This window comes from Macaca mulatta, chromosome 12 (assembly GCF_049350105.2).
Source record: "Macaca mulatta isolate MMU2019108-1 chromosome 12, T2T-MMU8v2.0, whole genome shotgun sequence".
Classification (NCBI taxonomy): Eukaryota; Metazoa; Chordata; class Mammalia; order Primates; family Cercopithecidae; genus Macaca; species Macaca mulatta.
Window position 1 is genome coordinate 62,287,735 of NC_133417.1, and position 23,543 is coordinate 62,311,277.

The 23,543-nt window shown below is 37.4% G+C and overlaps 1 protein-coding gene across 3 annotated transcripts in view; it reads right to left on the reverse strand.

The window, feature by feature from the left end:
- Positions 1 to 5,465: 5,465 nt before the first annotated feature.
- CYTIP (cytohesin 1 interacting protein) overlaps positions 5,466 to 23,543 on the reverse strand; it is a 77,607-nt gene continuing 59,529 nt past the window's right edge. For all 3 annotated transcript variants that reach the window (XM_028830724.2, XM_077956559.1, XM_015110187.3), the window contains 5 exons: positions 21,621 to 21,723; positions 21,320 to 21,413; positions 18,115 to 18,184; positions 9,347 to 9,413; positions 5,466 to 6,906 (listed from right to left, as the gene is read on the reverse strand). In XM_028830724.2, the coding sequence (XP_028686557.1) occupies positions 6,440 to 6,906; positions 9,347 to 9,413; positions 18,115 to 18,184; positions 21,320 to 21,413; positions 21,621 to 21,723 (801 nt within the window). In that variant the 3' untranslated portion in view covers positions 5,466 to 6,439. The remainder of the gene's footprint in view (positions 6,907 to 9,346; positions 9,414 to 18,114; positions 18,185 to 21,319; positions 21,414 to 21,620; positions 21,724 to 23,543) is intronic.

The window sequence follows — 23,543 nt, forward strand, 5'->3', positions numbered from 1 at the left end:
TCTTTATTATTGCCTTAGTATTGCCTCTTCCATCATGTCATATAAATTGACACATACAGTATTAGTCTCCTCAAACTAGTTTCCTTCACTTAGCAACATGCATTTAAGATTCATAGTGTCTTTTAATGACTTGATAGCTTATTTCTCTGTAGCTGAATAGTATTGCATCTTACGGACCTAACAATGTGTATATCCACATTTTCTCACAGCCTATGACTTGTCTTTTGATTCTCTGAACAGTGCCATTCACAAAGCAGAAGTTTTAATTTTTATAAAGTCTGATGTATCAACTTTTTCTTTCATAAATCATCCTTTTGATGTATCTAAAAACTCATTACCACGCCGAAGGAAATCTAGAATTTCTCCTATGCTATCTTATAGAAGTGTTATAGTTTTGTGTTTTATACCTATGTCTATGATCCATTTTGAGTCAATTTTTGTGAAACGTATAAGAGCTTGCATATTTGACAGAACCATTTGTTGAAAACACTATCCTTTCTACATTTAATTGACTTTACTTCTGTGTCAAAGATAATTTACTATATTTGTGTGTGTCTATTTCTAGACACTCTGTTCTGTTCCACTGATTTATCTGTCTATTCTTTTGCCAATACCATGCTGTAATGATGACAATACTTTATATTAAGTCTTTAAAAGGATATTGTGATTCTTCCAACTTTGTTGTTCTTCAGTATTTTCTTGGCCATTATTGTCTTTTGCCTTTCCATATAAACTTTAGAATTAATTTGTTGAGTCTAAAAAATAGCTCGCTAGAATTTTGATTGAGATTACACTGAGTCTACAGATTAAGTGGGGAAGAACTGAGTTGTAAAACTATGGAGTCTTCCAATCCATGACCACTGACTCTCTATTTAGGGTTAAGTTTACCATATAGAGATCCTGTAGTATTTTGTTACATTTATATCTAAGTATTTTATTTTTTGCATGCTGTCAACATATTGTTTTTCCTCTTTCAAATTCCAGTTGTTCATTGTTGATATGTAGGAAAGCAATTGACTTTTGTATGTTAACCTTGTATCCCATGACCTTGCTATACTCACTTAGTTGTGCCAGGATTTTTTGTTGCACTGTTATTTGAGACTTTTCACATAGACGACATATCATCGTCAAATGAAGACAGTTTCTTTTCTTCCTTCCCAACTTGTGTATCTTTTATTTCTTTTCCTTGCCTTATTTCACTAGCTAAGATTTTCATACGATATAGAAAGGAGAAGTGAGAGAAAATATATTTGCTTTGTAACTATCTTAGAAGGAAAGTGTCGGCCGGGTGCGGTGGCTCACGCCTGTAATCCCAGCACTTTGGAAGGCCAAGGCAGGTGGATCACGAAGTCAGGAGATTGAGACCATCCTGGCTAACACAGTGAAACCCCGTCTCTACTAAAAATACAAAAAATTAGCCGGGCATGATGGTGGGCACCTGTAGTCCCAGCCACTCAGGAGGCTGAGGCAGGAGAATGGCGTGAACCCGGGAGGCAGAGCTTGCAGTGAGCCGAGATTGCACAACTACACTCCAGCCTGGACGACAGAGCGATATTCCATCAAAAGAAAAAAGAAGGAAAATGTCCAGTGTCACACCATTATGATATTACCTGCAGGCATTTTGTAGATGTTCTTTATCGAGCTGAGGAAGTTATCCTTTATTCCTAAGATACACATTTTTTATATTCTTTCAAACTTCTTTTTTCCCCTCAAGTTCTAATAATTTTGTGATATCTCCTAACTTTTGCTCATGGCTGATCATTTCCTTTTGTGCTTTGTAGTTTTGATAGTAAATGTTTTGTTTACTTTTCTGTGTAAAAGTTCCTACTATCCTCTGCTTATAAAGATGTGCCTGCCTAGAAGTGGCAAACTTCAGTATGCCAATCACTATTCACTTAAATGCATTCAGATTCCCCGAGTAAACATTGAAAGCAAGTAACTAGTTCATTCTTTCTTATTCTTTTAAAATCTTCTTTTATCATTTAATGTACCTAGCAGACAAAGTTAGGAGGCCAGAAACTTTCATCAACTTTTTGGCTAGTTACACAATCTTGACCAGGTTATTTCATTCCAAAATTCACTAATGCTTCCATTTCTTTATATATAAATTATTATGACAGTCACTAATTTTTACTCAAGGAGATTTAGAGACAGCTCAATACCCATATGTTATCAAGTCTGTGAACTCCTTGAATGGTGTTACAAACAGACTAGGGTGGTCCCCTGATCCTTACCTCCTAATGTTCATGACTGTGTAATCCCTGCTTCTTGAGTGTGGGTGGGCCTGTGACATGTTTTTTCAAACAAAACATGGTACGGTTGATAGGATGCTATTCCCATCTTAATGTTACATCATAAGGCAAGGTGATGGGAAGTCACTTAAGAGGTTATGTTACATGGCAAAGGCGATTACATGGTATTATTTAAGACTCTGTCTTGTTTGCAGCCTCTCCATTTTTCCTCTTCACTGCCAGCTTTGAAGAAGCAAGCTGCCATGAATTGTGTGGCCACCAGGAAATGATTCTGACAACAACCTGGGGAGCTTAAGGGCATACCCTTCTCCAATCAAGCCTCCGGGTAACAACCCAACCCTGGACAACACCTAAACTGCAGCTTTGTGAAATCCTGAGCAGATCCAGCTAATCTGTGCCCAGACTCCTTGCCCACAGAAACTTTGAGAAAATAAGTATATTTTAGGCTTCTAAGTTTGTGGGGTTTTTTTATTATTTATTTTTCTGAGGTGGAGTTTTGCTCTTGTTGCCCAGGCTGGAGGACAATGGTGCGATCTCAGCTCACTGCAACCTCTGCCTCCCAGATTCAAGCAATTCTCCTGCCTCAACCTCCGGAGTAGCTGGGATTACAAGCATGCACCACTATGCCCGGTTAATTTTTGTATTTTTAGTAGAGATGGGGTTTCATCATCTTGGTCAGGCTGGTCTCAAACTCCTGACCTCAGGTGATCCACCCGCCTCGGCCTCCCAAAATGCTGGGATTACAGGTATGAGCTACCATGCCTGGCAGTAATTTGTTAAATAGCAATACAAAAGCTAATCATGCAAAGTTCAATTAAGTAAGTAGTGTCTTTTAAGGTCCTCAAAGAAGTAAATGTCGAGAATCACCCAGGATTTTTTTAAAATATGCTTTTAAAACAATTATTTCTTTATGGTAGAGAGAAATGTAGGGAGAGAGACAGAGAAAGAGAGAGAAAGTCCTGACACTGAAAACTAGCATTCTTTATTTCATAAAGGCATGAAATTTTGATTTTGTAGCCCATAGGTATGTAAGGAAATGGATATAAAATAACAATACTTTTATGATCTGAAGGGCTCAATGTAGTTGTGTATTACGTACTATTTTTAGTATGTATACATTCAAAAATGCCTGTACTTTGGTGATTAATACACACATACTGTTTCCAAGTTTGATCTCTTAAGTGCAAACTGGGATTTTAAATGATATCTGTATCATGCACTTAAGATATAAAATTATTACAAGGTAGAAAGTCATAAATAAAAGTTCACTTCCAAAAATATATTACTAATCTGTTGTCATGGTTGTGTTCTTCAGACGCATGATTAAGTAATTCCCAATCTACTTGATTCAAATTTGGTTTATCAAATGCCCTTCCAGAAAAATGCATTTTCATAACAGGTGGTCAATTAATGGAATTCACCAGTATTACATATTTGAGAACTTTCAAGTTAAAAAAACACTTTTCAATTTTTTTCCCAGTAAATTATATCAGAGTGAATCACTATGCACCAGAAGTTTCTTCTAAAGCCCCACTGAGGTCATACATTTGTCTGAAAGCTATACTGTGAGAAATTTACCCACATTTCCACTAAACAAAAGCTAATTTTCTTACAGCTTGTGAAATATAGAACATGACATGCCCTTCCTTCCTGTACTTTGGTTAACCAGTACTTTTTTCTTTATTCTCAGAACATACCTCGACTCTAATTCTTACCGCAAACTAAAGTGATGCTTGCTCCATCCCTTCCTTGCCTTTTTTGCGTTTGAGGTCTACTGTCATACAGCAGTATTACACTTCTGTATTAAAGTCACAAGAAAAGCAAATGATCTATGGTCTGCTTTACCGTATGACCTATGTCATTCCATGTAGTTCTCAAAGCATTTTCTCACCTTGTAGAAGATTTCAAAGTCATCTTTCCTTAAATAAATGTGGTGTTTCCTTTCCCTGGACTTTGTGAAATAGGATAACAAGAAATGCTGAATTCGTATAAGTAGACCTTTAGCAGGATGATTCTAGACTACGATGAGAAATGAGCAATACCAGTTGAATCATAACTGGTTTGCAAGCTCTTGTTGAATCATAACTGGTTTGCAAGCTCTTGTTGAAAATAAATACATTGCTCATCATGTAGTTATTAAAGAACCTATATCTGAAACTTTTGTATGAGGAACAGAGAAATGTTTGTTTGTTTTCCTATTTACCCAAAGAAATACACTTATCTATGCAGTATCTATAATTGTACATTTTAAGTATTCCTGTTGGGTAGAATAAAAAGTACTGTGATGATCACTAAACAGAACCAAAAGAATAAATGATATCTAGAATAGACTAGAGCAAGGAAGAACTGACTTCCAATTTAAACCCTGGCACTGACTAGCCTTGTGACCCTGAGAACATTTCCAAATTCCTGACTTGTTATCTGTATGCCTAACACCTACAATATAGTAATTGTGAGGATCACACGTAAAGTGTCTTTAGCCAACTAGGCATTCAGTAAATGGTAGACAAGATTGCTATTGTTTCTGTGAAAGGTGTGACACTCTGCCTTTCATATGAGTGACCCGCATGCACAGCCTACCGGATGTTTCTCAGTTCAAAGAGTTAATAGAAGGCAAGTCCCAACGAGAAATCTTTTTTTTTTTTTTTTTGAGACGGAGTCTCTCTCTGTCGCCCAGGCCGGAGTGCAGCGGCTCGATCTTGGCTCACTGCAAGCTCCACCTCCCGGGTTCACGCCATTCTCCTGCCTCAGCCTCCCGAGTAGCTGGGACTACAGGCGCCCGCCACCGCGCCCGGCTAACTTTTTTGTATTTTTAGTAGAGACGGGGTTTCACCATTTCACCGTGTTAGCCAGGATGAACTCTATCTCCTGACCTCGTGATTCACCTGTCTCAGCCTCCCGAAGTGCTGGGATTACAGGCGTTAGCCACCACGCCCGGCCTAGAAATCTTTTTATACTTGTTATCCTACATGCTTCCTTACCCTACCCTCTTTTTTCTCAAAATAACTCATTTCTTAATCAGAAGTTTACTTAAATTTAGCAGTTCTACTTAAAGTGAAGTGTTTCTGTTTCTCCCAAACACACACACACGCACACACACATGCAGAGAGAGAGAGAGAGAGAGAGAGAACTTAAAATCAGCAGACTATTTATTACATAGTCCAGATTGTCTACTCTAGAATATAGGTAATGAACAGCTGTGCCACCAGAACAGAGAATTCATAGACTTTAATGGATATTAAATAAAACATGGAGTAATTGAAAGGCTAGAAGTAATGTGATACTAACATAACCAATAGGCAAAAGACTGCTGAAGTGATAGCTATTTAGAATATATGATATAGAGAAGTAATATGAAAAAATCTACAGGAGCAAAGTCCTTTTCCCAACTCTCACGTTTTGGATGTTAGACATTTGTAGAAAAAAAAATTGCAAAGTTGTAGGATTCGAAGAGTTCTAGATTTGCCATTAATGTTTAAGCAGAACAAAAGTTGAATCGGGCAAAAAACATGACATCCCCACCCATTTTGTTTAGACTGACTATAAAAAAGACTTTATTATGATCTTCGCAGCACCCATCTCAGACCACATCTTTCCATGGTTCTCATGAACCTTAACCCCTCCTATTAAATCTTATACTTCCCGCTTTATTGTCACTATAGATGTGAGAAAGGGTTGATGGTCATCTTTGTTTACAAGTCATTACAGGTTTGAACAAATTCAAAACTGCCTATTATTAAGCCTCCCCAGAAGCCACTGGGCATAAGCAAACCTAAGATTTTATAACTCACCAATTATCCTATAGAAAACAGTGCAGATTATTATATTCTGCCAAACGTTTATTCATACTTGACTCCAAAAGTTATCAATTATTCACAGGGATAATCTAGAAAATAAATATTAGTTTTGCTTTCAAAGACAGTACTGGAATGAGCAGGCACTTTCATGTTTGTTATATTAATTAACTTATTGTTTAGTTTCCCTGTCTGCTTAGAAATTGAGCTGTTCAGGTTGAAAAATGATGTAAGAAGCAAAAACTATGACACAACAATTTAAATAAAGGTCACTATTGCTGTGAAATGGGATGTCAGTTTTGCAATTCTTCTGCACTTTCCCACCAAGCTGGGATGTGGGTGAGTCTAGAGATATTTGTGAAATAAGCCAATTTGAAAGGACACCACAATCCGTCAAAAGCGACTTTCTTCCTCTTCCACAGCACGATGAAGGCCAGGGATAAATTTCAAGAGTTGCTTTCGGACACTTCCCTTTCTGCTCTTCCGGGGCAGGGTCCCAAACGCGCTTGAGAAGTTGCCCTCCCACAAGGGAGACATGGATCCGCTGCTGGTGTTACTGATGCTCCGGTTCCTCCTTGAAGATGACCTCCTCAGAAAATCATCCCCCTCCTTGGGGATAAAGCACTCATCATCTGTGCTCGTCTGCCGACTGAAGGCACCCCTGCTGGAGTCCTCAGACACACACGTCTGGTAGCCATCTTCACTGTCCATAGTCATGGAGCTCAGCCAGCTCTTACAGCTGCTCTCACTGGATAATCGATTCCGGTCCACGAGGGCTGGGCCTGGCCCAGGCAGGGGTCCAAACAAAGACAATTCATCCAAGTCCATGTTTTCCAAACTGGGGCAGTTAGCTGCATCACCTAGAGCACAGAGAACAAAGTCTACTGTGAAATGGACCTGTTTATCATTTCCTACAAATAAATACGCTGCATCAAAACTTCTCTTTGAATGACACAAGAAAGAGTAAGTGTGAAAAATACTTTTCACTGAGCTTTGGCGTGCATGAATAAGTAACTGTTTATGAGGCCATTTGATAAACCGTATAGTAGGGTTTCCTGAACTATTGTTCATAGACCAAGGTTCCATGGTCACAAAAATTATAATATTAGAATAAATTAAACAAGATGTTTCATATGAGAACAGTTCAACCCAACTGACAGTCTACCAGTGTGACATCTGAATCTCCAAAATGATCATTTCTTCAATTTAAATAACCCTGAAACCTTTTATTATAATTCTCACAGAAATGGGGTTCCATAGAATACACCTGGGAAATGCTATCATGATTTTCTCCATTTAGTTTCTCTGATTGTTAGGTACTGTCTTTTGAAAATAATTCTAAAATTATTATAAAATCATTTGAGGTATATAGAAAAAATTATGGAACAGATAATTCATAAGTGTTTCTTAGAGAAAGGATTTGTGAAATCAAATGTATCTTCCAACCTCAATATTCTAAGTTTCATTTTGGAATACTTAAATTCTCTGGAATGATACCGTACCCAGAAAGCATCCTTGTCCTCAAGTAAGTAATAATTTATTTGAAGAAATTGAATTTTATCTGCTTGGCTAAATTTTTTTCATTGATCCTTCACAACGTACATCTGGCTCTTCAAACTAGAATGTTAATCACATACCAATACCCTGTCCATACGACCCTCCCTGCTTCCACACTAACTGAGTTGGTTGGTATCGAGAGAGAGAGAGAGAGAGAGAGAGAAAGAGAGAGAGAGAGAGAGAACTTGTAATACCAGCCTTGGAAAAACATAATCAGTAAGTGACTCTGCTTCAGAAAAAAATAATAGAATACTGCACACTCCAAAATGGTTTTATTTTGTACTGATTATCTTTACTGCTGCTCTCTTTTGTCCTTGGTTGATAATATAAAAAGAAACTTTTTTCAGATGATTTGCAAGGTTGAGTACAACCAGCCCCACAGTGACTGGTCATAATGCTTTCCTTTTTGCTAATACAACCTACTTCATTTCATCTTGCAATAAGTGATGAATTTCTTTTGATTTGAGAGCAATTGCCTTATAGAATCACATGCCCTGGATGTTTACTATGCATCTAGAAAAAGCAGAACTCCCTCAATTGCTCAAAAAAATGTATACAATAATGCCTTTATGAGGACCCTGACCTAACAATGTTGTCTATAATACAAGGCCGTTCCTATAGAACAGCAAGAATTTATATTCACCGGGCCATTCAGGATGCTCCAGAAGTGGAAATGAGGCTAAAAAGCCCTCACATCTAAAGAAAGCAAGGAGGTGGCTGAATTTACAAGGCCATAAAGAAGTTTTTGTATTAAATACTTCTGCCTCTCTAACAAACTTCACTACCCAATAAAGCTATTATGAATTTTTTAAAAATATTAAATGAAAATATAAAAAAGAGAAGTAACTTGTTCGTAAGTTTCAAACACTTCAATAAAAAAACACAGAACTTTATATCAGAAATCTAAGCCATAAATTAGTGACTAGTTAAGGATTAAATTGTTATCTTTTTGGTAAACAAATTGATTATCACTTTTAATGAATATTCTAGGTTAGAGACTTAAGCTGGTGCTATTCAAAGAAGAGATAACCTATATTTCGCACCCACATAGTGGTTTCAGTGAATTATTTGCACACAAAAGTTCATTCCTTTGGTTACATCTGTCACACAGCAAATAACAAATTAACACATTTTAAATTCAACCCTTCCCTTAAAAATGCACTCAATGGCAAGAGCCATGCATTTACTGTTGTAATAATCTTACACATTTCTGTCTTGGTCTTGGGGGCCATGAAAAAGAAATTCTCTGAATAAACGCAACTTATGCAATTTAAACAAAAGACAGGAGCTCTACCCAATAAGTGTGCAACCATTCCAGCTTTAATAGCTTCTAGAAACTATACAGCCCCGAGCCACGATTTTTTCAGAAACGTAATTCATTCACTGAAGTAGAAGGAAAGTCAGGCAATCTTCCCCAATGATCTTCTAAAATCTCCAGATGCCTGTTTCTGAGCGTGTGCATCAGTGTGCATGTGCGCATGCGCATCTGCGTTTTGTGTGTGTGTGTGTGTGTGTGTGTGTGTGTGTGTGTGTGTGTGTGTATAGAGTAGTGGATCTGACTTGCCTTGAGCCTCCTCCAAATACAGCCACTCCAAAGCTCATGCCAAAGAAACACAGACCCGTTTCTTTGACCAGCACTAGTCAAATTTTTCTTATAATGATGATAATCTTAAAACAACTTAGAGGCAGAAATACTGAAAGAAGTAATGTTAGTGTGGTTTCTGAACAGGAAATTGCATTTACCATGAAGCAGACGATGTTCCTGTAACTGCAGAGATCTGTACTCCACCCATTTTTGTTTCAAAGTTTGCTGTGAGATTAAAAAAAAAAAGTTTTTATTATTAGGAAACCCCAGTGAAGCTAGCAATTTAATTCTAGGTGTTGAGATTTGTCATTAAAATTTTTTACCTTTCTTTCTAGTACTACCAATCCATCTCATCCATTTAAAATATTTTTGCTGTATAAAAGGAGGATATTGGGCCAACAAGCTTTCTTTGAAAAAAAACAATAAAATATATTTTTATTTAAAAAATTATTTTAAAAAGATTATTTGCGTCTGTGAAAATGTACTTGCTGTTTAGGCAAGCATTTATACTCCAGGATTCCCATATCTGTAGGATGAAGACAATAATAGAGCCTAAACCCTGGAAATGTTATAAGGATTAGATGAGTGAATAGATGTACAATTTTTAGAACAGTGACTAGAACTTAGTTAACGCTCTACAAATATCATCATCAACATACAAGCCTGAAGACCTCCACCTCCCAGGTTCAAGCGATTCTTCTGCCTCATCCTCCCAAGTAGCTGGGATTACAGTTGCGCCCCACCATGCCCAGCCAAATTTTTGTAATTTTAGTAGACATGGGGTTTCATCATGCTGGCCAGGCTATTCTCGAACTCCTGACCTCGTGATCTGCCCACCTCGGCCTCCCAAAGTGCTGGGATTACAGGCGTGAGCCACCGCACCTGGCTTGGACAGCTATTTATTTTCCACACCAAAAAAGAGAACAGAACTGTCTGAAATGCTTCCTTAGTGGGCTAAACTTAGAACACTGCTAAGTACCCTAACTTCTTAACTGCTTCCCTTCTTGGCTGCCCCAGCACAGGAGAGCTGAGGCCCACAGTGGAAACTAAGTAGCTGCCACATGGGTCAAGACAGCACACAAGTCCTGGCCTATCCCACAGAGGGGACTGAGGCAATGGCAATGTAAAACAAACCAGGCAGAAGGCATCTGAAAAAAACACAGCTATAGGCTCACTCTCTCCCATTCTTTATCCTCTCCTCTTCCCCTTCCTTTGCCAGTTCAGGTCCCTATAGCGAGCCCAGCAAGTGGGCACAGCTCAGGTTTGCCTGTGGACTCTTATGCCAAAGGAAAGACAGCCTAGTTGAAACAAGCAGTCCTTCCCACAAAGCAATCTGCAAGGAGTAGATGAAGGCTAAAAAGGAAGAGGAAAAAAATGTATATTTAGGGAAGGATTAAGGGAAAGAAAATAATAAAATTGCAAGAACATCATTAAATGCTTGAGGGGAACATGGCTTATTCCTCAGTCTTCAAAGATTGAACAATAACTGGGCAGAATTTTCTAAACCTTGATACTAGTAACATTTAACAGCAACCCTTATCGTTGCCAATATAAAATCGAGCAATAAATCAATCAAATGCTTGACTCAGTCAACTTCTTGTTCTTTCTGTACCATAATATAGTCTAGAATAGCTATAATACTGCTTTGAAGGCTGAGGGCAGTGGCTGACAACTGTAATCTCAGCACTTTAGGAGGTTGAAGTGGGAGGACTGCTTGAGACCAGGAGTTTGAAACAAGCCTGGGCAACATAGTGAGACCTTATCTCTACAAAATTCTTTTTTAAATTAGCTGGGTATGGTGGTGCACACCAGTTCTTAAGAGGCTGAGGAAGCTGGGCACGGTGGCTCACACCTGTAATCCCATCACTTTGGGAGGCTGAGGCTGGTGGATTGCCTGCGGTCAGGAGTTGGAAACCAGACTGGTCAAAATGGCGATACCCCATCTCTACTTAAAATACAAAAATAAGATGGGTGTGGTAGCAGGCACCTGTAGTCTCAGGTACTCGGGAGGTTGAGGCAAGATAATCGTTTGAACCCAGGAGGCAGAGGTTGTGGTGAACTGAGATGGCGCAATTATACTCCACCCTGGGCAACAAGAGCAAAACTCCATCTCAAAAATAATTAATTAATCAATTAATTTTTTAAAAAAGAGACTGATGTAGAAGGATCACTTAAGCCCGGGAGGTTGAGGCTGCAGTGAGTTGTGATCATGCCACTGCACTCCAGCATGGGCAATAGGGTGAGACCCTGCCTCCAAAAAAAAAAAAAAGGACTGCTATGCTGTCTTATTCCCAGCTTTTAACTATGTAAATCTGTGGTTATACAAAGGTCAAAATTAGGGACATAGGGACTATAAGGCAACAAGTACCTGGCATACATACCAAACCCTTTCATCTTTCTTAAAGAGATTTATTTCCTACAGGAGACTAGAGTTCAGTGGAGGAGCATAGGGATAGGTCAGTAAAAACTAGAGACAGAAAGAAGAGGAAGTTACATTTCTGCACTTACTATCTAAAAATACAAAGTCAGCACTGGCCATATAGTCAATTTTTGGAAAAATACTGGTATTGCAATATCTGATTTGTTGATTTGGCCCAGTCATTTCAGTTTGTCGTCACTTAAACCAAGAAAATACCAGTGTAAAGAGCAGATGTGTCAGAGTGACTAAGGGTTTTTCAACTGTAACCAAGCTTCCCTGTTTTTCTTTGGGTCTGTTTCTGCCTGTATTACTGACATCACAATTGTATATTTGGACATATCTGAGCTCTCATTAGATGAGAATTAAAGCACAAGTGAGATCTAACCCTGCTGGGCAGCATCACCTCACTGTGCCCAGTTGAGTGCCAGCTACATAGCAGCTGCTCAGTAAATAACGGTTGAATGAATACATGAAAAAAATGGCTTCCTAAAACAACTGTCAGCTGTCACACATTGGTTCCAAAGAAGTTTGCAATGCTTTCAATCTACAGGATTGAAATACAGCTGAACATTTCCATGGCACTTTAGTACTTCAGTTGCATTTTCACTGATAACATGATATTTAATTTTCATAACTTCCCTAAAAAGTAACATTCAAAAATGAATATTCAGTGTAACAAAATATTTCCCAGGCACTACACACCCAGTAAATAGCAGAAGTAGATTACAAACTAGCTCGCCCAGCTAGCCCATTGGATGTGCTGTTTTCATGTTAAACATTTGAATCATAGGTCAGAAGAAAGGGAATCCCTGAAAATGTGGATCAGAAAGGACCACTGTTTCTAAAGAAGAGCCCCTGGCCCCAAGAAGAGTCTTTGAGGGAAAGAATGCTCACTTACACAGGACGCACAAAGTAAATGTCATTGTGTGGAGGGGAAACCAGCCTGACTTTGGCTATGGGTCAACCAAGACATTTCTGGCTCAAGAGATAAACGGAATCTCATAATTTCAAGATTAGAAACAGGACAGACATGCAAGATAGAAAGCAGAATGAAACTTAAAGTCTTCTGGACACAGACAAACAGAAAGAAATTTTTTGGCGATACATGGTTTAAATGCACCTATCTGAAACACAGGTCGGAGCCAGGTTTTCTGCTTAAGAAAAAAACATTGGCTGAAGCTCCATCACTGGGAAAGGAGGCTGAGAAAAGCTGATGCTGCTGGCTATGGCTCATGTAGAGCTTGTATGAAGAAAGGCAGGAGTACCTAAGCACAGCCTCACAGCTTGAGCCAAACAGCTCACTGAGTCTCCAGGGAAGGCATGTAAGCCCCCAGACCTGGCTCTGGATTGGTAGCCTTGAAATGCTGAGTGGGGGCAAGCATCCAATTATCACTTTGTGCTGAAGGGAGAGGCTATATGCCATGCAAGGGAAGTAGGCAATCTAAATCCCCAAACACTCACAGATATTTAATGATAAAAAAGATTTTAAAATTGATAATTTGTACATGGATTCTCTAAATCAAATGAAAACAGAAAAGTGTTCAAGGCCTGGTGTGGTGGCTCATGCCTGTAATCCCAGCACTTTGGGATGCCTAGGCAAGCAGATCACCTGAGGGCAGGAGTTCGCGACCTGCCTGCCCAACGTGACAAAAATCCTGTCTCTACTAAAAATACAAAAAATTAGCCAGGTGTGGCGGGCGCCTATAATTCCAGCTACTCCGGAGGCTAAGGCAGGAGAATCCCTTGAACCTGGGAGGTGGAGGTTGCAGTGAGCCAAGATCATGCCACTGCACTCCAGCCTAGGTGACAAGGGCAAAACTCTGTCTCAGAAAAAAAAAGAAAAGTGTCCAAAAAAGACTTTAAAATAAGAATGTTTCTAATCCTCTGAGAGATCAATGTTTATAAGAACAAGAACTTTGGAATGAAAAAAACAAGAACAGATAGACATGAAAAAGAACTACGAGATAATAACAAAGTAATTTTTATAACTCAATAGAAAGAACACATTCTACACAGAACAGCTAGCAAGAACATTTCTGGAGATGTTACTAAAGAATTCAGAAATAATGTAACACAAAAATATAAATAAAGACCTATGAAATAGTCATTAGGAAGCATGAAAGATAAATCAAGAAACTATGTCTAATATGAATTCCACAAGGTAATACAGGAGTGGTATAGAAGGTATATTCCAAAAAGATTGAGTTGATAGTTTTCCAAAGCTAAAGAAAGTCTTTGAGCAGAAAGAGCACTATAAGTTCTACATAGTATAAATTTAGAAATGAATCCAGAACTAATTACATTGTAGTAAAACCATAGATCAATAAGGACAAAAGAATATCTTAAAGCAACCAGAAAAAGGTTTAAAGATGTCCATAAATATTGGTTTTCTAGAAGATCCAAAAATAGAAAATTCTGTAGAGAAAAGTATCAAGAAAAAAAAAGAAGCATAAAAAGTGGTACAAGATGCAAGAAAAAAATGGGGTACACTCAAACAATTTTTGACAAAAATTTAAAACATCAGAATAATATTTTACCATCAACTCAGTTAACAAGTTTAAAAACTTTGTTAACAAAAGTATAAGTCACTAAAACTGGCTTTTAAAAAAAAAAAAAAAAAACAGAAGTCCTGAGTAGTCTCTCAACTAATAAAGAAATTGAAACAGTTCATTAACAGTATTCCCATCAAAAAAGAATCCTAAACCAAGATGATTCAGATGGTATTATTAAAATTCTGCCAGAAAATAAGAACTGGAAAACAGGTCATGCTAAGAGTCTAGTAAACTTGATACCAAAACTTAAAAAGACAATCTAAGAAAAGAAAATTACAGGCCAGTCTACCTGAAAAATGAGACTATCTTTCAAAATCCTAAATAAAATATTAGCGAATCAAATCTGTAATTACATTTACAAATTATAAATTTCAAGGATAAGCCAGGTTGGGTTTATCCTAGAAATGAAATGGTAGCTTTATACTAGAATATATTTGAATTTCATTCACATATTGACAGAATTTTTTCAAATGAATAAATGAGAAGACCAGCTTAACAGATGCAGAAAAAAGTATTTAATAAAAGTTAATGCACAAGCACTATAAACACTACCAGCAAACTTCGTATAGAAGGGAGTCTCCTTACTCTGAAAGATAGCTCATTCCTAATAGAAAAGAAATTAGGAAGAATTTTCTTTAAAATCAAGAATAAAACAAGGATGCCTACAACTATGGTTTCTATTCATTGTTCTGTGGTAGCTCCTAAGCTGTGAAGTAAGGTAAGAAAAAGAACCAAAACTCATTCCTAACAGATAGTTATTATCGCTACAGTAAGTCCAAAATAATCTACAGATAATTCATTAGAGTTATTAAAATAGATATTACTATTCTATAATTTAGCAAAGTGTTTGAATATAGTAACAGCATAGAAAAATTAATTTCACATGTCTATTAACATCAATCAAAACTAGTTTTTCTAAAGAAGTGATAATAAGAACAAAAAACATTAGGTACAGAGGACTAAGTCTAACAGAAGATGTATAAGACCTATGTCCATAAAATTATAACCTTATTGAAAGACTTTCAAGAAAACAACAAAAAATGGTAAGATCATCTATCCATAAAAAACCTAATACCATATGATGTTGCTTCCTCAAATTAATATATAATATATATAATTATATTGTATATATAATTATTTTATATATATATATTTTTTATAGTGTGATCAGAGCCAGGAATGGTGGCTCAGGCCTGTAATCCCAGCAATTCAGGAGACTGAGATAGGAGAATTGCTTGAGCCCAGAGTTTGAGACTATAGTAAGCTATGATCACGTTGCTGCACTCCAGCAAGGGCAATAGAGCGAGACCCTGTCTCCAAAAATAGACAAATAAAATGTGATATCAATCAAAACACCAACATTTATTTACATATAATCTGCTTTTATAATTTATATAGATGATCAAAGGACCAAGAATAACTGTGCCCAATGTGATATCAAGATTTATTATAAACAATTTGGGATAAACAAATTGACCCGTGGATCATATTAGAAAGCCTATCAGCAAATCCATGCATATGTGGAACTTGCTTAAAAATAGAGGTTTTACTGCAAGTCAGTTGAAGGGGAAAGGGGGACTACAAAATAAATGCTACTGGAAGAACTGGTTATTCATATGGAAAAAAATTAAATTGGAATTTTCCCCATACCTCATAATATATACAATTTTATTCTGGATGAATTAAGGACGTTAAAACCTTTAGCAGAAAATATAGATTACCTGCCAAAAATAGTTAGGAGCTCTCTCATAAAAAAAAAAATTAAAGGAGTAATATATTCAAAGTGCTAAGGGAATTAAACACCTACTTAGAATAATTCAATTACCTATCAAAACTGTCTTCCAATAGTAGCAGTGAAATAAAAACATTTTTCGACAAAAATCTACTTACCCCCACAGAAGGAAGTACTATAGCAAGACAGAAAGTAAACCTAGAGGTAAGGAGTAGAATGCAACAAACAGCAGCAAACATTCAAAAGGTACAAGTTGATGTATTTCTTCACTACCAGCTATAGAACAAAAATCTGTATTTTGTACTTTAAAAAATTGATACAAATTCTCTAAAGTAAGTATAATAAGGAATATAGGGTCTTAAATGGGCATTTTAAACATTGTATGGTGCTCATGATGTTCTGGAAGAGGATGGAGATACTGAAAAATTCATATATTGGTAAGTATGTACATTAAAACTTAAGACAAAAACATGCAAAGAATAGAAATTGCTTAAAGGAAGGAAATAATGATTTGTGCAAGTTAGTACTTTATTCCATAGAATATAACCCTATTTTTCATTCTTGTTTTCAATATTTCTTTTTTCTAAGAAAAGGTGAAAAAAATTAAACTTTTTAAAAAAGATGTTCACTAAGATTATCTATCTTTTGCAAAAACAAATTAACTTTAAATTCAAGTACAATATGAAGCATTGTTTACTACTCATAAAAATGTAGTAACAAAAATCTTAGAAATGTTTTCTTTCAAGTCAACAATAAGATTATCATTATTTACAATATATTGATGATCCTTGCCAATGCTATAGGAGAGGAAAAATAAATTAGTTTCAATAATTGAGCTAAAGGGGCACAAAATTTTACTATCTGCAATGATAAGAAACCTATATGGAACATATAAGGAAATCTATAAGAAATATTATTAGAATAAAGGGAGTTCAACACAACTGGATTTTTAAAAATTTCAACAAAATCATTAGCAATAAGTGGCTGAAAATTTAAAAGATTAATATAGCAAGAACAACAAGGAAGTAAACAAGAATGAATATAATAAAATACATGTAAAAATATAGGAAGATAATTACAAAATATTTTTGGAGTCCATGAAAGATCTGAATAAACAGATTGAGATCCTGAATTCAAAGTGAGAAAAGTGAAAGCCATAAAGATTTTAATTGCTCTCATTTATTTTATGAATACAATTCAATTCCTATCAAAATTTGAGCAGAGGTTTTTTCAAGGAATTTTATAAATTGATTCAACAAACCACAGAAATAAGCACAGTGGCAAGAGTATCCAAAACAATGCTGACGAAGAAAGCAAGACTTGTTGATGAATTGGATGTGGAGGAAGAAAAAGATACAAAATAAAATCCACTCTCTTGGGCTCAATAATTAATAAGCTCATATTTCATGAAGAAAACTAATAAATTTCAGCTGTTGCTAAATAAAGACGAAGTAAGCAAGCTGCCTATAGTAAACTACAGTCTCTGCTCAGATTGGCTACCTCGTCACTCTGCAAGGGGGAGATTGGGATGCAGAGGTCACTGAGACAAACAGAGAGGTCTTCCGAACTATAACTCAGATGCATGAGTGAGGGTCTGGACTTCATGGCTTAGGAGACCCTCATCAGCCCAGAGAACTGAGATTTTTAAAAGCCTCAAAAAGCCATCCCAGAGAATTTTCACTAAACATCCTGCATTATTTACTATCTCTTGGACGCTAATTTCTTCCTCCTTTGAAGTTGCTAATGTATTTGCCATTGAAAGCAGATTCAAGGACAGTCACAGGATTGGACGGACAAGGTTTTTGTTTTAAGAATGAGGCAGAAGAGAAGGACTCCAAAAGAGGACATGGAAAAAGTGAAAAACCCAGGCCCTCCAACACACTTGGGAAAATAATGACCTTTTTCGTCTTAATTCCAAACAAAATGTAAATCAACAGAGATCACAGGTGCACTAATGAAGAGTTCTTCAAGTGGCGTGCCTTCCTGTTGCCTTTCTGAGCCTCGTAGACACACAGAAGGAGGAAGGAAGAAAGTGATTTACACTGGTTTGCAGAATTTGATATTCCTCCGAAGGTAATTGTGTGGCTCTTGATAATTCAGCAGTTTAGATTCATCAAGACATTTCTTTTTCAAGGGCTATCTCAGTTCCTCAAATAGATCTTTATTTTACCACTCACACATTCAAGGATGAAAAATGTGTCTCGCTGCATTAAGTTAAATTACCTTTAAAACCTGCAGCTTTGCTTCAAGCTCTGTTCTTTTCAGAATCATTGTTCCATTAAGAGTCTCTATCCTGTTTTAAGAAAAAAAAATAAAAAGAAGAAGGTGGGGAGTGAGTAACATGAGTGATTCATTTAAATAAGTACCATATTATGGAGTACTACACTTTGAGCACATACTATACTAAAAACGAAATATAAATGTTACAGTTCTCATGACACTTCGAGTAGCTGGACCAAAGCCAAATCTTCTGATAACATTCAGAGAAAGAAAATGGGGGAAAACTCCCCTTGAGAAGGTGGCTATAAGAAAGGATCCTAGTTAATTTGTAAACTATAGCTTATTTTATAGAAGTCACTATGTGACAATGATGGCTGCTCTCTACTAGAATCTGTTCTTGTGAGGATGAGCTGAATGACCTCACTCACTTGGTAAACATTGATTGGGCATCTACTATGTACCAGATGCTAGAAACCATGCTGAACACAAGGGGCACAACAACAGAAACAATAGGCACTAGGGACTTTCACAACCATGGAATTAACATGCTACTTCTTGAAAGAGGGAGAAATCCTTTCCTCCCTAGGATTCTAGGAGCCTTTACCTCTGTAAATCTCCTTATAATTTTGGTACTAGAAGAAAGAGAAGTACAACTACTATGAGATAATAACCTTCATATGATTCTTTCATCTCAAAACATTCAGTTTACAAACTCTAATCCTAGAATTATCGACTTACCAGTGTTCTGTTCTTCCTACACCATACACATTTCTAAAAATAAAATACTGGTTCCATTCTGAGTGATTTGATTTGTTCTGTGTGTTCAAGTTAAAGGCTTTTATTTTGACTACTAAACCATCAATCTGAATATGATTTAAACATTTCATTTGTGAATCACACACCAATTTTTAAAGTGTTGGTTCAGGTTCCTTCTTGTAATTAAGCTGTAACTCTATAAAGATACAAGGAATTTTTCAAGACATAGTAAAAGCATTAAATGTGGAGATCAGTTTTCCTCTATTTCTAATAGCATCGTGCCAGGGATAATCAGGTGGTAGCAAGCCAAATGCTCTCTGTTTTCTCCTTAAGGTGATGTTGACTCTCTGAGAAATAACGGGAATCCATATGAATCTGTTTCATTGGGATTGAATGTCAATTTGACCTGCTGAAGCAATAGATGTGTATGGGCAAAAGTGCAACCATTGATTTGGCCATTTTGCTCAGTATTTGCACAGACTGTCTCCCATTTTCCTGAATTTCCAACAGTTACCTCCATCTACCACCCCTATTTACCTATGGTCTACCCTCTTCACCCATGTGGAACATGCGTTCTGACTCTAACCACCAGCAGTTCCCCTCAGACTCTGCACGGTTCCTCTCCTTTGGATCCAGGGTTCTCTAGAGCAAGAACGCCTCATCCTTTACCCTGAACTCACAGGACCTATAGAGTTGGACTCAATTCGTTACCACCACCATCTTTCATATCTACTCTCACAAACACCCAAAGCATCCTTTGAAGTTTTAGACCAGAATCACTGAAGAGCATCCAGCAGATTTTCTACTGGCAGCTTCCAAGGAGCATCCATAGTTGAAAAGGACAGATCCTGGCATCCAGAGCAGGTGGTCAATTCTCAACCCTATCACTTACTGGTTATGTGACCTTAACTAAGCCCTCTCTAAGCTTCAGGCACTTCATCTATAAATAGGAATAAAATTAACCTCACGGGTGGCTGTGAAGAATAAATGAGACAACATAGGACCACCTCAATCAGAATAAAACTCAAACTTGTTGGCATGGCCAAAGAGATCCATGGTCTGTCCCCAGGCCAACTCTCTGGCTTCATTTCTTATTATACTTTCTCTAATCCATCAACTACCAATTATACTGCCTTTTTTTCTTTCCCTTGTACATGCCAAGCCCATTTTGAGAACTCAGAGACCTCTCTCTTTGCCTGAAGTGCTCTCACCAGGAGTTCATTTGACCATCCTTCTCTTCATTTAGATCTCAACTCAAATATCGCCTCCCCAGAAAAGACCACTTTACACATCTAAGCCAAACTAGCAGCCTCCTTACCCAGCATGACAGGCCATTGCTGTTTTGTACTTTTCTCATAGTAGTTATTAATAACTGAAATATAAACATTACTTAAATTTCAGGCTTTTCTGAGCCATTTCCTTCCATAATTATTAACGTATGAAGAGAGTCTTTATCTTGGTCTCTCCTGAGCCTATCACAGAGCTGGAAACATAGTATTTGCTCAATAAATATGATTTTAATGAATGAGCAAATTTCGTTATTTAACTATCCTAATAAGATTTTATTAGGTGCTAGTATTGTTATGGTGGAAAACTCAGTCAGACCTCTAACTGGGAAAGCCACTGTTCTATCAAGAAGTTTGGGGCTGGGCACGGTGGCTCATGCCTGTAATCCCAGCACTTTGGGAGGCGAGGCGGGCCGATCACGAGGTCAGGAAGTCGAAACCATCCTGGCTAACACGATGAAACCCCATCTCTACTAAAAATACAAAACTAGCCGGGTGTGGTGGTGGGCACCTGTAGTCCCAGCTACTCGGGAGGCTGAGGCAGGAGAATGGCCTGAACCCGGGAGGTGGAGTTTGCAGTGAGCCGAGATCGCGCCACTGCACTCCAGCCTGGGAGACACAGCGAGACTCCATCTCAAAAAAAAAAAAAAAAGTTTGAAATATTTGGAACACATGGTGTGAGTATGTGTGTTTCAGGGTGGGGAGGGTTGAACAGACTATTCTTCCTTTCCAAATGGAACACTAGAAGAGAAAAACAGGTGGCTTGTCACATAAGAGGAAAAAGTCAGCCCTTCTGACCTTTTATTTGTTTTAGCTACACAGAATTATATCAACCATGAAAATTGGATCAGTTCCTCCCAGTTTAAAGAGAATGTGTGCCAGTTTAATTGAATTTAACATAAAAAAATACATTTTAAAGGCCATCCTTCCCACACAGACGTTTGGGCTATTGATGTCCTCTGACTTCAGATGTTGACAGTATGTTCAAGTGTGAGGAATCTTGAGAAACAAAAGGAACTGATAATGTTTGTACCCCACTCTAAAGTTCCAGTGCACTGCCTCCCCCTGTCTTGTGATGCTGAACAAAAAGCCTATTTATTCACTCATCAGGCATTATGAGAAAACATAACATTTTGAAGCCCCATGGGAACTAGACAGATAGTTACGTTAGCAGGTTTCCAGACGATCTGATCAGGTCAACGACTTGTTTGTGGGTAAAACCTTCTGTGCTCACACCATTGATATTTGCAAGGACATCACCTGGGAGATGCCAAGAAAAATGAGTGTTATGTTGGTTAGTTAAATAATCCCTCCTGACATGCAAATGAAACAAGCAGCTCCAAGTCTTAAAAACATAAAGGAGCCAAGAAAACTCAAAGCAACGAATACATCCTGACCTTCACTCTCAAAACATTTTATTTTCTTTCTATTTAAACAATTCCTAACATGAGCAAAAATTTAAGTTACCAGCTTGCAGGCCAGCACAGTGAGCTGGGCTGTCCTCCTGTATTTTGCATATCAAAGTGAACATTTCCGAGGAGCAGGCATTCTGATTCTGGGGCCTGTAAGACTGTAAAAATTAAGGTGACATATAGTTACTGTTTAACAACCTCAACATCTATTTGCCAAAATGTAAAATGATGTCAACTAGCATTACGCAGTATAACAGGTCAGTCCAAAGGACAATTTGGAAAGGATTTCCACTATAAACTGAATCAAGGTATCAATTTTGCAATTCTACCAGACAATCTGTAGCCAACTCCATTCATAAAGACATCTGTCATGAGAAAGAAAGTGAAATGAAAGTGGCTCAAGATTTTATATTTTCAAGCCCAAGATATCACCTGATGCTGTCATAATTACATATTTATTTTTAAAAATTGAGTTTCTCATTTCCCAATGGGATAAAACAACGATGGCCAAGTGCAATGAGAAAAATCCCTATGTGGTTCTCCCAAGCTAAAACACTCATTATAGGAGTATGAAATTGTACACATGCAGCAAGGAGACATGCCAACAATGATTATTTTAAATCAGAGTTCTGCACATAATGACAATCTGCCCTGCATTTATTCAGAAGTACTATAATTGACTCAATTACCTTCATTTCTGAGCACCCTCTGGTATGCCTGTCCCGAATCCTCACCGGTTCATTAGTTACCCTACTAAATTAGAAAAAGTTAAGCTTCGACTCTTGCCTCAATTAGGCACAAGAAGTTTGGTTGTGTGGGGTTTTTTTATTTTTAATTATACCAAAACACTGAATAAATGTTTGCTAGATATAGTGTCCCAATGACCTATAACAAATATAATTTTCTTTTTTTCACACATTTAAATTACGAAGTCTAGTCCCACTTAGAAGCAAAATCAGTGTTCTGAGTAGGGTACGTCTTTTAAACATCTGATTCCTAAAATTAAGCTACATTAAAGTACTACTTCCTTGTGAAAAAATTAATGTCTGATGTTCATTCTTTCTTATTCAATAATCCCTGAGGCACCACAAGTCAGCCACATGCAAGCAACTTCTAGAAACTTGGGTCTGTTCACCTCTAAAGGAGTTCTATCTAATCTATAAGGCACTTAGAATCCCCATATCTTAAAGGTGAAAGGGACTTTAAAAGATCATGCACTATGTTCCCATCTATGTCAGAAACTTCATTAACAGCTTTCCTGCCAGGTGTCTTCTCAGTATAGCCTAGACCCTTCTGGAGATGAAAGACTGAACTAGTTCATGTGGTACATGAACAAAAGATATAACTGACACTCCTTTGGGAAACCACTGTTCTAACAATTCTCATTAGCAGTGAGACTCTACCCTCCATTCCCAGAGATCAAAGTGAGTACAGTGCAGTGGAAACATGTTGATTTATGTAACTGGCACCTCCATATATGTTCACATTGGGTGTAAAATTTGGTAGTTAGAAATAGAAAAAAAAACGGAAACCCCAAAGCTACAGAAAGTATTAACCGGATACTTCCCTCCCTTACCCAGTCTTCTAGCTCCTACTAAGGGATCAGTGACACAATGATCACCTGCATTTCTTAGAGACACAAAGATCTCATTGTCCTTTCTCATGCCCAGTGACATTCATTCTAACACCTGTCATTTGTGGATCTTCTATTGGTACCAGGCACATCACTAGGTATACTGCATGTATTATTTCATTTAAAACTCCTAAGGACCCCATGAGGCAGTCATTGAGAGGATATGAATTCAAGTGTGCATGAGTCCAAAGTCTGCATTCCTATTGGGCTGTACGATTCTCATAAGCAGCATAAAACTAGCTCCCATGGAGAACCATGGATCTGGTCTCTTCCAAAGTGTCATTCCTCTAGTAGGCCACGTCCCAAATACGTACTCACACTGCATGAACAATATGGGTACATGAG